Source organism: Aquarana catesbeiana, linkage group LG04, assembly GCF_042186555.1.
Source record: "Aquarana catesbeiana isolate 2022-GZ linkage group LG04, ASM4218655v1, whole genome shotgun sequence".
Lineage (NCBI taxonomy): Eukaryota > Metazoa > Chordata > Amphibia > Anura > Ranidae > Aquarana > Aquarana catesbeiana.
The window spans coordinates 97,963,541-97,979,552 of NC_133327.1; the positions used below are offsets into that span (position 1 = coordinate 97,963,541).

General features: G+C 40.6%; 1 protein-coding gene across 1 annotated transcript in view; it reads left to right on the top strand.

Annotated features, from left to right (window-relative positions):
• The window catches only part of MBOAT2 (membrane bound glycerophospholipid O-acyltransferase 2), a 319,612-nt gene that overhangs the window by 295,732 nt on the left and 7,868 nt on the right, over positions 1–16,012 (top strand). The window contains exons 10-12 of the mRNA XM_073625406.1: positions 3,791–3,855; positions 11,792–11,924; positions 14,861–15,012. Of these exons, the coding sequence (XP_073481507.1) occupies positions 3,791–3,855; positions 11,792–11,924; positions 14,861–15,012 (350 nt within the window). The remainder of the gene's footprint in view (positions 1–3,790; positions 3,856–11,791; positions 11,925–14,860; positions 15,013–16,012) is intronic.

A 16,012-nucleotide genomic window follows, 5' to 3' on the forward strand; every position in this document is an offset into this window, starting at 1 on the left:
TGAACGACTTGAAAAACAAAACAAACAGCTGAAAGTAAGAAAAAAACAAGACTTTGTTTATACCGGCACAAAAATAAATTTGATATAAAAGATCAGTAAACCCATGATACAAAAGAGGTCATTTGTTGTTTACACTGCCCTTGTAACAAACAGTTTATAGGACAATCTAAACATGAATTGAAGATACACATAAGCGAACAGGTGTATGGTATTTTATATGGAAAGAACAAAGCACCAGTTGTATTATTACACAGTTACAGTATATAACCATTATAAGCAACTGCATATTAGCAGTATACAAGGTACAGAATTCTGGGCCAGTGAAGAAATCCATAAAGTCACAGGAAAAGGTTTTTTTGAAATTGATGTCAGATGTGGTAAGTTGATGGATTTTTGTATGATTTCACTTTGAAGTTGCTTTTAATTATTAATAGATTGTTTTGTACTTTTTTCTGATGTTTAGTTTTTTGAAAATTTGAAAAAAAAATAAATTTGAAAATCTTATATTTGGAATAAAACCTGGCTGTTTTTAAGATGATGATGATTTAAAGGTCTGTTTTTAAGGACACTTTGCATGATAAAGTATATTTTGCTTTTCAGGCCACTTAATTTATAAGGTATTCTTTTATTCCATTAAGTAACATCTATAGAATGTTCAGGAGCAATGGGGTTATCTTTTGAGTACACAAAGGTTTAAAACTAAGATACTAAAAGAGATGAGTGAGATCCTTGTACGCCCAGTCCTAATGTAAGCAGGCAGTATTTCTCAGGAAAACGCGTTTACCAACATTTACGAAGCAGAGATTTTCACTTAGATCTTCATGCGCAGATTTTCTCACTGATCTGCAAACTCGCTGGCCACGAGTAGGTGGCAGCTGACTAGCTGCGAGGCTTAGTGTGAACTTGTCTCGGCAGCAGAGTTTTAACTGGATTACTAAACAGTGGATTTTCTTCAAGGAAGCTTCACAATACTGCTTGTGTTATGTCGTACTGATGAAGCAAATGCCTCTGCTTTGACAGGTAATATTATCCAAGTATTTGCTAATCATTGGGGATACATTATTTTATTATTTGAGCACAGGAGTCTCATATTTGCTTTGTTTTTTTGGCTACTTTGAGATACATAATTACATAGTCAATCTGCTTGAAAAAAGACAGTCCATCTAGGGTTTAGGAATATCTGTATTTGAGACTGTAGCAGCTGCCATTTTTTGACAAAGTAAGGGCTTGTTTACTCTTGTTTTCAGGGGCAGTAAAAACAGGTGATTGAGCCGCATCTTTACTGCACCCCCCCCACACACACACACACACACACACACACACACACACCCCCTTAAGCTGCAAAGGCAGCTAAATGGGGTTGTACACATGTAGTGTAAAAAAAAAATCATCCCCCATGTCATGTTCAGCAGACAGTACAGCCACCATGCGCGACCCTTCAAGTGCATGGGGACGGTTGTGTGGCTTTTACAGGGTGAAAAAACAGGCAGCGATGAGACATTTTGCCTCCTCACCTCCTGTCAAACACCTCTGAAAAGCAATTCACTGTGGATACCTTTTCATAGCGGTGGCCAGGGCTGTAAACGTAGCCTCACGTTCCTACTCTAAGATTGGCATTTTTCTTTATATTTTTAAGTCGTCTCATTCACACATGTAGTCCCCTTAACTTAGTTATTACAGTGACTTGGAAAAGTATTTATACCCCTTGAAATTTTCCACATTTTATCATGTTACAACCAAAAACGTAAATGTATTTTATTGGGATTTTATGTGATAGACCAACACAAAGTGGCACATAATTGTGAAGTGGAAATAAAATGATAAATGGTTTTCAAATTTTTTTACAAATAAATATGTGAAAAGTGTGTCTTGCATTTGTATTCAGCCCCCTTTACTCTGATACCTCTAACTAAAATTTAGTGGAACCGGTTGCCTTCAGAAGTCACCTAATTAGTAAATAGAGTTCACCTGTGTGTAATTTAATCTCAGTATAAATTCAGCTGTTCTGTGAAGCCCTCAAGCGAATCTTAGAGAACAAACAGCATCATGAAGGCCAAGGAACACACTAGACAGGTCAGGGATAAAGTTGTGGAGAAGTTTAAAGCAGGGTTAGGTTATAAAAAAAAAATCCCAAGCTTTGAACATCTCACAGAGTACTGTTCAATCCATCATCCGAAAATTGAAAGAGTATGGCATAACTGCAAACCTACCAAGACATGACCGTCCACCTAAACTGACAGGCCGGGCAAGGAGAACATTAATCAGGGAAGCAGCCAAGAGGCCCATGGTAACTCTGGAGGAGCTGTAGGGATCCACAGCTCAGGTTGGAGAATCTGTCCACCGTACAACTATTATGCCCTGTACACACGGTCGGATTTTCCGACGGAAAATGTGTGATAGGACCTTGTTGTCGGAAATTCCGACCGAGTGTGGGCTCCATCACGCATTTTCCATCGGAATTTCCGACACACAAAGTTTGAGAGCAGGCTATAAAATTTTCCGACAACAAAATCCGTTGTCGGAAAATCCGATCGTGTGTACACAAATCCGACGCACAAAGTGCCACGCATGCTCAGAATAAATTTAGAGATGAAAGCTATTGGCTACTGCCCTGTTTATAGTCCCGACGTACGTGTTTTACGCCACCGCGTTCAGAGCGATCAGATTTTCCGACAACTTTGTGTGACTGTGTGTATGCAAGACAAGTTTGAGCCAACATCCGTCGGAAAAAATCCATGGATTTTGTTGTTGGAATGTCCGATCAATGTCCGACCGTGTGTACGGGGCATTAGTCATGCACTCCGCAAATCTGGCCTTTATGGAAGAGTGGCAAGAAGAAACCCATACAATAGTCCCATTTGCAGTTTGCTAGAAGTTATGTGGGGGACACAGCAAACATGTGGAAGAAGGTGCTCTGGTCAGATGAGACCAGAATTGAACTTTTTGGCCTAAAAGCAAAACGCTCTGTGTGACGGAAAACTAACACTGCACATCACCCTGAACACACCATCCCTGAAGTGAAACATGGTGGTGGCAGCAGCATGTTGTGGGGATGCTTTTCTTCAGTAGGTACAGGGAAGCTGGTCAGAGTTGATGGGAAGATGGATGGGGCCAAATACTGGGCAATCTTAGAAGAAAACCTGTTAGAGTCTGCAAAAGACTTGAGACTGGGGTGGAGGTTCACTTTCCGGCAGGACGACCCTAAACATACAGCCAGAGCTACAATATAATGGTTTAGATCAAAGCATATTCATGTGTTAGAATGGCCCAGTCAAAGTCCAGACCTAAATTCATTTGAGAATCTGTGGCAAGACTTGAAAATTGCTGTTCACAGAAGCTCTCCATTCAATCTGACAGAGCTTAAGCTATGTTGCAAAGAAGAATGGGCAAAAATGTCACTCTCTAGATGTGCAAAGCTGGAAGAGACATCCCCAAAAAGACTTGCAGCTGTAATTGCAGTGAAACTTGGTTCTACAAAGTATTGACTCAGGGGGGCTGAATACAAATGCATGCCACACTTTTCACAAATTTATTTTAAAAAAATGTTGAAAACCATTTGTCATTTTCCTTTCACTTCACAATTATGTGCCACTTTGTGTTGGTCTATCCCATAAAATAAAATACATTTATGTTTTCGGTTGTAACATAATGTTAAAAATGTTAAGGGGTATGAATACTTTTTCAAGGCACTGTAGGTACTTCATTCATTTGGAATTACTTAGAAAAAATTATTCAATAAAGAAAGCAAAGGAACGTATTTAATGATCTCTAATGTTATTTTTTATTTCAGTTTTCAACAAGCTTTAAGATGTTTATTGATAACTGGAACATACAGACTGCACTGTGGCTTAAGAGGTATGCTTCTTTTTGCTCCATATTGCATTTTTAAAGACATTCTTTTTTCTATTGTATACATGGGGGGAAGTGCAGTTCAGCAGTAAACACTGCAGTCCAGATGCAGTAACAAAAAAAATAAATAAATGCACATCTATTTAAATGGACATTTTCTTTTATTAGGAGCCTGTAAAGCATTGCACCCACGATTAGCAGATCACCGGTGCAATCTCAGGCTCCTGCAGACTGTCTGTGTAGCTGTCTGCCTGTACCTCATGTGGCAGGCAGTTACTAAATGACAAGAAAACGTAGGAAACCACGCTATTGATATAAATTGTGACCCAGCAGCAACTTTTCTGTGTGATACTAACACAGTCCCGCTAAAATAAACTCTATCAAGTTGCGCTAATGAAAGGCACATAACATAGATCAATATATAAATTGATGGAAAATCCAGTAGGAAATAATCCAGTGATGGAAATCCATTGATTCCAATAAGTATTCACCACCATCCAACACCTTGAAGGGTGATCTTGTGAGTTAACACCACCACCAAATGCTGAAAAAGGGCTTGCTTATCTGATCATATAGACCTCTCATTACAAAAGGTCAGAAAAAACGTGTGGCTTCATACCCAGCCAAGGCCTTTAATCCAGTCAATCTTCTAAATTGGGACATCAATCTTCCTCGTGGGCAGGCCTGTGCTGGACATCGGGACTACCGGGAGTTTCCCGGTGGGCCGATTGGCAGCGGGCCACTACACCAATGACTCTGACTGTCAGTGTCACTGTCTCTCTCCGTCCGAGCGTCGCCGGGCGGCTCCGCTCCTGCACTCGGCGGGCGGCGCCGGCCACGTCACACAAACACAGTGACAGGCATTATCACTCCCCCAGGCACTCCCCCTAACAATATAGCCATTTGGGCGGCCTCTTTGTCCCGGCGCCGTGACGTCACTCACGTACGGAGGGCGGAGGGGGCCCGGAGACATAGGAGGAGGCGGAGCCAGGGCGTAGCAAAGCAAGCCTGCTGCCTGCAAGACTGCAACCTAGAGGAGCCGAGGCCGAGGAGGAGGATTCGGAATTTCGGGATCGGAACCATAATACCAGACCAAGTTGCAGGCAGCCACCAGCAAGTACAGTGACAGAGACCAAGTCTATAGTGTCATCATTCAAGTAAGCAGCACTAAAGTAATAACTTTACTGCTAATAATAGTAAATAGTAATAGTAAGTAACTGAATATGCAGCATGGAGGGGGGGAGGGGTAAATCTGTACTGTATAAATGTACTGCCACTGGTCATGGTTAAATTATTCATCAGTTACCATGGCCAGTGGCATTAAATTAATAATTGACCAGTGGCATTAAATTAATATTAATGCCACTGTAGCATTAATATTAATTTAATGCCACTGGTCAATTATTAATTTAATGCCACTGGCCATGGTAACTGATGAATAATTTAACCATGACCAGTGGCAGTACATTTACAGTACAGATTTACCCCTACCCCCCTCCCCCCGCCATGCTGCATGGGGGTAGGGGTAAATCTGTACTGTAAATGTACTGCCACTGGTCATGGTTAAATTATTCATCCATCAGTTACCATGGCCAGTGGCATTAAATTAATAATTGACCTGTGGCATTAAATTAATAATTGACCAGTGGCATTAAATTAATATTAATGCTACAGTGGCATTAATATTAATTTAATGCCACTGGCCAATTATTAATTTAATGCCGCTGACCACGGTAACTGATGAATAATTTATTGCCACTGGTCAATTATTAATTTAATGCCACTGGTCAATTATTAATTTAATGCCACTGGTCAATTATTAATTTAATGTCACTGGTCATGGTAATTGATGAATAATTTAATGTCACTGGTCACGGTAATTGATGAATAATTTAATGTCACTGGTCATGGTAATTGATGAATAATTTAATGTCACTGGTCACGGTAATTGATGAATAATTTAATGCCACTGGTCACGATAACTGATTAGTAATTTAATGTCACTGGTCATGGTAATTGATGAATAATTTAATGTCACTGGTCACGGTAATTGATGAATAATTTAATGCCACTGGTCACGATAACTGATTAGTAATTTAATGCCACTGGTCACGGTAATTGATGAATAATTTAATGCCACTGGTCACGGTAACTGATTAGTAATTTAATGTCACTGGTCATGGTAATTGATGAATAATTTAATGTCACTGGTCACAGTAATTGATGAATAATTTAATGCCACTGGTCACGATAACTGATTAGTAAGTTTTTTGCGCAATTGCATATAGTTTATATACTGTTTTTGTGTGTGTTTGCAAAATTAAAGTGGGCCGGTCTGGATGAAGTCCAGGGCCAAATTTTTGTCCCAGTCCAGCCCTGCTTGTGGGATGATCATAGAAGTACACCAAAATAGAAAAGACAGTAAGTTCTCCACCACTAGTGAAGGCTGGGGTGTAGGCTCCTCATAGCCAGAAGGCTGCCTCTCTTCAGGAGCAAATCATTATATATAAGAAGTTATTATTCTGATAATCATCTTGATCGAGTAGAGTGACAAGTACAAGTGTGTAGAGATCCAAGGGAGAGCACGAGCCGCATACTGTAAAAAATATTGTGCTGGGTCTACTCAAAAAAAATTGAGGCAACTATTTGCATCAGCTTTTTAAGTACTGTCAACTAAACTTATTTTGGCCTGACTCATTAGACTTTTCATGTTTTCAACTTTGTTTTAAGTAAAGCCAACTCAATTTTTCCAGTTTATAGACCATAGGTTTAAGTAAAGCCAACTCAATTTTTCTAGTTTATAGAAAAGTTTAAGTTAGGAACACATACGTGAACTTATTTATTTCAAGTAATTATTTAGCACCGTCAATTTACGCAGCGCTTTACATATACATTGTACATTCACATCAGTCCATGCCCTCAAGGAGCTTTCAATCTAAGATCCCTAACTCACATTCATCCATACACATGTTATGTAACGTCGCTTCGGCCTGTGGCCACTAGGGGCGCGCACGCCCCCTGCTCGCCCATGGAACCGACGCGATCACAGCCGGGCTCCCGCGATCACTCGGGGCACACAGTTTCCGGTTCTCTGAGGGGAGAAGTGACTGATCGTCTGTTCATACAGAGTATGAATAGCGATCTGTCATCACCCCTACACAGTCTCCTCCCCCCCTTCAGTTAGAACACACACTAGGGAACACAATTAATCCCTTGATCGCCCCCCTAGTGTTAACCCCTTCCCTGCCAGTGATATTTTTATAGTAATCAATGCATTTTTATTGCACTGATCGCTGTATAAATGCCAAAGATCCCAAAAATGTTTCAAAATTGTCAGACGTGTCCGCCATAATGTCTGAGTCGCAATAAAAATCGCAGGTCTCCACCATTACTAGTAAAAAAAAAAAAAAAATAATAATAAAAATGCCATAAAACTATCCCCTAGTTTGCAGCCGCGATAACTTGCGTAAACTAATCAATATACGCTTATTGCAAATTTTTTTTTTTACCAAAAATATGTAGAAAAATACATATCGGCCTAAACTGAGGAAAAAAATATTTTTTTTAATATATTTTTGGGGGATATTTATTATAGCAAAGAGTAAAAAAAAATTGTGTTTTTTTTCTTCAAAATTGACGCTCTTTTTTTGTTTATAGTGCAAAAAATAAAAACCGCAGAGGAGATCAGATACCACCAAAAGAAAGCTTTATTTGTGGGGAAAAAAAAGCGTCAATTTTGTTTGGATGCAACGTTGCACGAACGCGCAATTGTCAGTTAAAGCGACGCAGTGCCGAATCGCAAAAAGTGCTCTTGTCAGGAAGGGGGTAAAATCTTCCGGGGCTGAAGCAGTTAAAGTGTGAACTGTTGAAGATAGATTCCCCATGTCTAGCTCTAAAAAGATCTTCTGAAAAACTTCAAAGGTATATTTTAGGTTTTCAGGATAGCCCAGGCTAAAAGCATAAATTAGTCCCATAATTATTCTTTCTGATACAAAATAAGAGTGCTATATGAAAAAATACACTATACCAAAATGCTTGTTTTTCCTGCCAATGCAGCATAAATATGGTATATTTGTTTTTGAAACGTAATAACAAGGTGCAAAGTGGGCGGGCTTTAGGTTACATAATCTAACGTTGAATATCTCAAAAAACAAACAAAGTTTTTTTGTGGTAAATCAGCACAAACAAATTGTATAATTGTTTTTAAAATGCAATAACATGTGGTGCAAAGTGGGAGAGGTTTCATCAACTATAATGGGCAATATCTCTGAAACCAAACCAGCACGTACGTTTGTTTTTGCAGCATAGATCCGCACAGATGCAGTGCAAACAAATGCTATCTTTGTTTTTAAATGTTAACAACATTGGGTGCAAAGTGGGCGGGGCTTGATGTTACCTAATCTGAATTGGAATTCCAATATCTCAAAAACCAAACTGGCTGAAACATTAATTTTTGTGGCAAAAAATAGTTTTTAAGCTTAACAGCTGGCGGTCCCTCACCCCACATCTTGGGTGCGTTCTGCCGCATACAGTAAGCACAAACTTTGCATGCGCACAAGTGTGTTGTCTCAATAAACTTATACAATGGACGTATGTGCATTTATTGTATATGGATTAATCAGAAAATAAAATAAACATTTTGGATGGTGTGTTAAGCAACATTTAAAGCATCTGAACGATAATTTGTTCAATGTTCACACTTGCCTTTCAATGGCATTGCATGGCTTTGTAGAGACTTAGAAAAATTCTTGTTACTGGTGGCGCTCTTTTGTCCTGATGGGCCTCAAACATATGGGAACTGCGTTGTGCAGGCTTTCAAAGTTCCAAAAGACGTCACACTCTTTAAAATATACAGCATCAAAACTTGTGCGGTTGCACGTTTGGCAAACATATACGTCCCGAAATTTCAGTCAAATGAAAAGATAAAGTAAATGTAACTCAATTAGAATATGGAAATGCACATACCTTAAAAGTTTTGTCTAGATTACTCAATATTCTACATTATTTTTGTAAATGTAAAAGGTGTGTTTTAAGAACTAATGAAAATTATGTAAGGTACTTAAAATATCAAAGTAAATGAATTAACATTTATTTATATGTTGAAAATGGTAAAATGTTTATGTTAAAATTACAAGCAAACAGAATCGTTTTTAACAGTGCAGATCTCCCCTACCTTGTAATTCCTATAGCTGGAGTAGGTCCATCCTCCAAGCCCCTGCTCCGGGGGAAGGGAGGGAGGAGTCAGTTTAGGTGGACGTCCATGTCTTGGTAGGTTTGCAGTTGTGCCATACGCTTTCTATTTTCGGATGATAGATTGAACAGTGCTCCATGAGATGTTCAAAGCTTGGGATGTTTTTTTTATAACCTAACCCTGCTTTAAATTTCTCCAGAACTTTATCCCCGACCTGTCTGGCGTGTTTCTTGGCCTTCATGATGCTGTTTGTTCACTAAGGTTCTCTAACAAACCTCTGTGGGCTTCACAGCTGTATTTATTCTGTAAAAAAACGTTGAAAACCATTTATCATTTTCCTTCCACGTCACAATTATGTGCCACTTTGAGTTGGTCTATCACATAAAATCCCAATAAAATACATTTATGTTTTTGGTTGTAACATGACAAAATGTGGAAAATTTCAAGGAGAAAGAATACTTTTTCAAGGCACTGTATAAGGGTGGGTGAACATACCAAAATAATGTATATGCAAGGCAAGATGGAAAAGGATTCACAAAGGACAGTAGGTATAAAGTGACCCCAACCAGCTGCACTCAAACAACCGGTGTAACAGCAGGTCTCTGAGACACTGATAGCGTCTGTCTCGAGGGATGAAATGCAGCCTGGCTGGTCTGTGCCCAAATAGGGAGGTTTCCAGGAAGGATAGCAAGTCCCTGCTTTTTCCCTACTTGTCTGGAACCTCCCCCTACTGCTAATACTGTCCCTGACAGATGGGTGACCTGTCCCCCCAGTACCTATTAGTAAAATGCGCACCAAGCCTGGGAGCCAGGGTCTTAAATAGGCTCTGCCTGACCCAAGATGGCCACCAGAGTCACATAGGGCAGCAGTATCCAATTGTATAGCTTCCCCAGCGACCCAGGAAACTATAGAGGAACCATGTTAGTCTTGACTTCCTCTCCTCTGCAATGCTGATGCGGGTAAGTGCCACCTGCAGTGAAGAAAGTAGACTACATCTGCCTACATACACACCAAACATGTACAAAGAACTCTGATTTATTAAAACACAGATAATATTCAGTTTGTTTCCATTTCCTAGGCTATGCTAGAACAATTTTTTTTTGGCATAGCTTTTGAAAACGAGCCCAAAAGCAATTTCATTTTCATGCTTGTTGGGGTGTGAGGATGTAAAGTTCCTTTTAAAATGTACATAATGCTTGGAGAAGTAAAAAACTTATTCAGCAAGTTGGTGTAAAGTACAATGATGCTGTGCCAAGTGCCATTTGTAGCCGATCAGAAGTCTCTCTGACCTGTATATAGCAAACGAAAATCTGATTGCTTGTTGTAGGCTATTACACTTTAGACTGTCTTATTTACAGTGAACAATGAAAATTGTAAAAAGTATATAAAGTAAATGTACCGAAGAACTGGGTGTTCATCTTTTATATACCCAGGGACCTGGATGTCAGGAGAACACTGTGCACAAGGTTTAAACATCTGCCTTAGGGTCAATTCACACCACGAAATTGCACTCCAGATATGTTCCAGATCAGTTTTTGCTTACAGTTCACACCACACGCAGTTTCAGTGTTTTTGATACAATTTGCTATGTTCCAGTACAGTTCTGTGCAGAAAATATGCAGCACGCTCTTCTTTTTTTCTGCACCAGAAACTGACTGGAACTGACTGCACTGGTGTGAACTAGAGCCATTGGAATACATGGAAAACACTGCATGTATTTTTAGTGCAGAAAAAAAAGTGCACGGAACTGCATCTGGTGTGAACTAGCACTATAAGCCCCCTCACACTTGTCAACTCTGGTGCATTGCTTTAATGCATGCATTTTAATGTACATTGTGTCAAAGCAGTCCTTTAAATGAGTTGTCAGGGCACCAGAACAGACAAAATAATGCACCTGCACCTTTTTTCATGCAGTGCAAGATGCATGATAGTGTGTGAAAGAACTGTCAGATTTTACTCTTATCCAGGCACTGTTAGAGAGATTTGTCTAACTTATTATCTGGTGAAACCATTGTCAGCAGAACAGGAAGTGAGGGGAAATCTCTCAAAGTCCTGAATAGAAGTAAAATCCTGGAGGGGTTCTAATCCCACCCATTCTATCCAAAATATAAAAAAAGGTAATAGAGTTCTTTATGTTTGGAAGAGGTGGCTGATCTCCAGCTGTTACGTTATCTTTGCCATAACCTCTTTTATTTCTGTTTCATGCTAACATGGATGCAGACAGGGCTGCTGATAAGGGAATAACACCTGCCCTTCTGTATGGGGCACAGGCCTCATAAGTTCAACAGGGGGCCCAGAGCAGCAAGAGTGGGTGCAATTACTGGAACCAATCCCCCTGTGGCCCTCCCTGTGTTTACAATGCTTTTGTTTGTAAATGAACAGGGAGCATCTGTATATAGTGCTTCCTGTTCATTCACTCTGCAGCTGAGGCTGCAAAAGAAGAATTTAGGAATCTGTGTCCTCAATCTTTTTCTCTGTCTCAAAAATGAGGAGTTGGGTGTCTGTTTTAGACCCCTAATATTTTACCAACCCCCACAGGGCTGTTTACAAAACGTAAAAAAAAAAACAAATTTAATTGTAAAAAATAAAAATGAAGGGCTCATCCTCACAGGTATTCTGGTTGCATGAATGATTGGTTTGCTCATGTGGCTGGAGCCACCTAGTAGACTTGGTGAAAGTGGCCTAGCTGTTCTCAGGGTTAGTCATTTGTGTGGGTGTATTGGGAATAACTGTATTTCCTTTGCTCCTCAGAGTATGTTATGAAAGAGCCACCTACAGTCCTACAGCTCAAACTTTTCTGCTGTCAGCTATTTGGCACGGCGTATATCCAGGATATTACATGACCTTCTTCACTGGCAGTTTGATGACACTGGCAGCCCGAAATGTAAGTAAAGTCAATCTAGATACATTTTTTTTTTTTGCTTGCAAACCCCGCCTTTTAATAAACCTTATAACCTTTATTTCTCTCAGGTCAAAGCACTTCTCCCTCTAGTTTATCCACCCTTGTTCTTTTTGTCTTTTTGGCAACTATTAGATGCTGAACAATAGATGCCTAGTTTTGAGGTCATGGGGCTCGACGAGTGCAGGCATGGGGTGTGGTGAACTGTCACATCCATAAGCGAGCCTGTAGGTACAAGAAGATGGTGCCATCTGAGGATGACCAGAACATTGTTTTCATGTAATGTTTTTTCAGACTTGATAGTTTACAAATGGAGCATGTTTTATTTAATCTTCCACTTTAAGCAAGTCAGGTATCTGGTCTGTTTTAGGCTGTATCTTATTATAACGTACAACATGTGACAAATTTTGTGTGTAGGAATTTGAGTGGCCCTCAAAGTCCAGACCTAAGCCTTACGGAATGCGGTTACAATTAATTTGATGCCATTGCAAGCCATGTCCTCTTGTGCAACATCCATACCTGACCACACAAAGGTTATTTCAGCTAAGTGAATGGGCACATATTCCCACAGACATACTCACGGAAAAAGCCTTCCTAGAAGATTGGAAGCTGATACAACCACAAAGGGGGCAGCTCCATTTTTTTTTATTCATGGTTTCGGAATGGGATGGCTAACAATCTCATATAGGTATGATGGACAGGTATCCAAAAGATTTTTGGCCATATAGTTTATTTGAAGATTGTACAAGTTCGCTATAATATGTCTGTTTTGTATTTGTTTATGAAATAACATGTCACAGTATTCCATGGTATAAAAATTAGATGTTACATATTTTTTCATCAGATTCAATACAGAACTAACCAGCAAGGTATTGTACAGAAGATAAAATAATAATACAGTATTAGGGTTGACATAAGTAGGACTAGTCTTCTTCAATGTCCCTGTCAGATTTTGTGGCTGAATAAAACAAAGCATATATATTTATTTTGTTTGCATTGGTGTCACAGTGCAAGAGCATATTAAGTATGGTATTGCTTCTAAGGTTCTTATTTTTTCAGGGAAAATATTTGCTTATATCTGCAATTGCTTTATAAAGCAATAATAATTATTATTACAGGTACTTACTGTATATAGCGCTATAAATTTACGCTTTACTTTACATCTATATTGTACTTTCACATCAGTCCTTGCCGTCAAGGAACTTACAATCTAAGGTCCTCAACTCGCATTCATACTTAAATTAGGGCAGTTTAGACAGGAGCCAATTAACCTACCAGAATGTCTTTGGAGTGTGGGAGGAAACCGGAGTACCCTTACACACGATCGGAAATGCCGCCAACAAAACTCCGATGAGAGCTTTTTGTCGGAAAATGTGACCGTGTGTATGCTCCATCAGTCTTTTGCTGGCGGAATTCAAGCCAGCAAAAGATTGAGAGCAGGTTCTCTATTTCTCGGTCGAGAAAAGTTCCTATCCGAAAATGCGTTCCTCTGTATGCAATTCGGATGTGCACATCATGCATGCTCGGAAACAATTTGACGCATGCTCGGAAGCATTGAACTTCATTATCTTGGCTCGTCGTAGTGTTGTACGTCACCGCGTTCTTGACAGTCGAAAGTTCAGAGAACTTTTGTGTGACCGTGTATATACAAGCCAAGCTTGAGCGGAATTCCGTCGGAAAAACCATCCAAGTTTTTTCTGACGGAAATTCTGATCATGTGTATGCGGCGAAAGAGAGCCCACGCAGGTACAGGGAGAACATGCTGTGGTTGGAATTTGAACTAACAACCCTAGTGCTGCTAGGTGGAAGTGCTAACTACTTAGCTACTGTGCAAGAGAAGAAATATATATTTTATTATTCCTGGAATTCAGCTTTTAGCCTTAACAGGATTATAGCCCTTTAACTTTTTCAGATCTGCACTATAGCCGAATGACGGCTACAGCGCAGACCTGCTTTGCCGGGAGTACTTCCATTGACATCCTCCCGTGCCCGAGCGGCCTGTGCACCTCCTGCAGGGCACACGCGGCGCGCTCTGTGTTTAGCAAGTCTGAGACTCGCTAGATCACAGATCGGAGTAAGGGGTCAATCCTGACCCCTTACCACGTGATCAGCTATCAGCTAATGACAGCTGATCATGTGCTGTAAACACAACCGGTAATCGGCTGACAGCGCGAGGAGAAAAAAAAAAAGCCAATCACCGGCGGCCGTGAGAGGGACATCAGTCCCGATCACTGAGAGCTGCCGCCAGCTCCTCAGTGCCCACCTGTGCCACCTGCCAGTGCCACCTAGCAATAGACACTTGTGCCGCCTACCAGTGCCCACCAGCGCCACCCATCAGTGCCCACAGTGCCACCTATCAGTGGCCACAATCAGTGCCTCATCAACAGTACTGCACATCAGTGCCTATCAGTGCCACCTATCAGTGCCACCCATCAGTGCCATCTTATCAGTGGCCATCAGTCCTGCCTTATCTCTGCCCATCAGTACCGCCTTATCTGTCCCCATCAGTGCCACATTATCTGTGCCTATCAGTGCCGCCTTAACTGTGCTTATTAGTGCCCACCAGTGCAACCTATCAGTGCCCACCAGTGCCGCCTCATCAATGCACATCAATGAAGGAGAAAAATTACCTGTTTGCAAAATTTAATAACAAACTATGAAACATGATTTTTTTTTTTCAAAATTTTCCATCTTTTTTTGTTTGTTTAGCAAAAAATCCCACCTGTGATTAAATACCACAAAAAGAAAGCTCTATTTGTGTGAAAAAATGATAACAATTTCATTTGGGTACAGTGTTGTATGACCGCACAATTCAAAGTGCGTCAGACTGCTGAAAATTTGGTCTGGGCAGGAGGGGGGTTTAAGTGCCCAGTAAGCAAGTGGTTAAAAGCTTAACACATTGTTATGTTTTGCTTTTACAGATTAGAAACAATGTTCGACACCATTTTCTACGGTCTCCTGAACTCAAGTTTGTATATGATGTCATGACGTGGATGGCAACACAAGTGGCAATCAGCTATACTGTGGCACCATTTGTGCTCTTATCAGTAAAACCTTCTCTACAGTTTTACAGGTAAGTATGGCAGTGGACTGCCTATAAGTGTGTCATCATGTTAGTTGAGACAACTCTGTGTTTCCCCTACTGTACATATTTCACTGCTGGCATGTTCACGATTTCTCAGTAGCACGTTGACTCGCATGAAGACATTTAGAGCCTTGAGATCTAGAATGGGGCGAATGCCCTCTTTGGACTTGGGAACAGTGAACAGGTTAGAGTAATACCTCTGGAACCATTGTGCCAACCCAGGATAACCCACTCCCACTACCAGCATGTCTAAGTTTTAAGCTTTGTCTCCACTGCAGCTTTCCGTTGCAGTCGTTCTCAGACTGACTTTTGTAGCACTGCATCCAAACCCCACTGGATTGCATGTTGTGGGGATAATATGGAAATAACCTTCGGGCACTGGCATCCATGACGGTTATTTTCCAGACTGAAAGTTAGCTACAGAGTACTTTCCAGGTCAAAAGCCATTGGCATTGCCTCAGCGCTTGCCCTGTTTCTGAAAACTCAGTGAGTAGGCTTGTGGGGTTGAGCACCAGGAGCTACTTCATTTATCTAGTCCACTGGACAAAAAGCCAACATGAACATAACCCAACCACGGTACTTTTTATCATTGGGATAGCTACTCTGTTGCCCTTATCTCCTAATACAAGGGTCTATTTTTTTTTGTGCTTTGGTAGGATGGATACAATGATAACACCCCATTGGTGAGTGGTATATAGGGTTAAATGTAACTAGATAACTGTTATGTCTTTCTTGTATCTAGTCCACTGGGCACTATTAATCCTTGTTCCCGATGGGTTTGTCATGGGAGGAGTTAATGCTGTAGGATTGAGAGCTGACAGCATCCTCTGGCTAGAACGTTGCACGTGCATAAAAATCTATTTCCTGCCACGCTGTGTCAAGAAGACATCTAACCCCTGCCAGGGTTACATGGGTTCCTGAGGCCATCACTCTTACCCCTACTGCCATGTAGTTGCAACATGTTTAAATCTAGACATGGGGGGAGAAC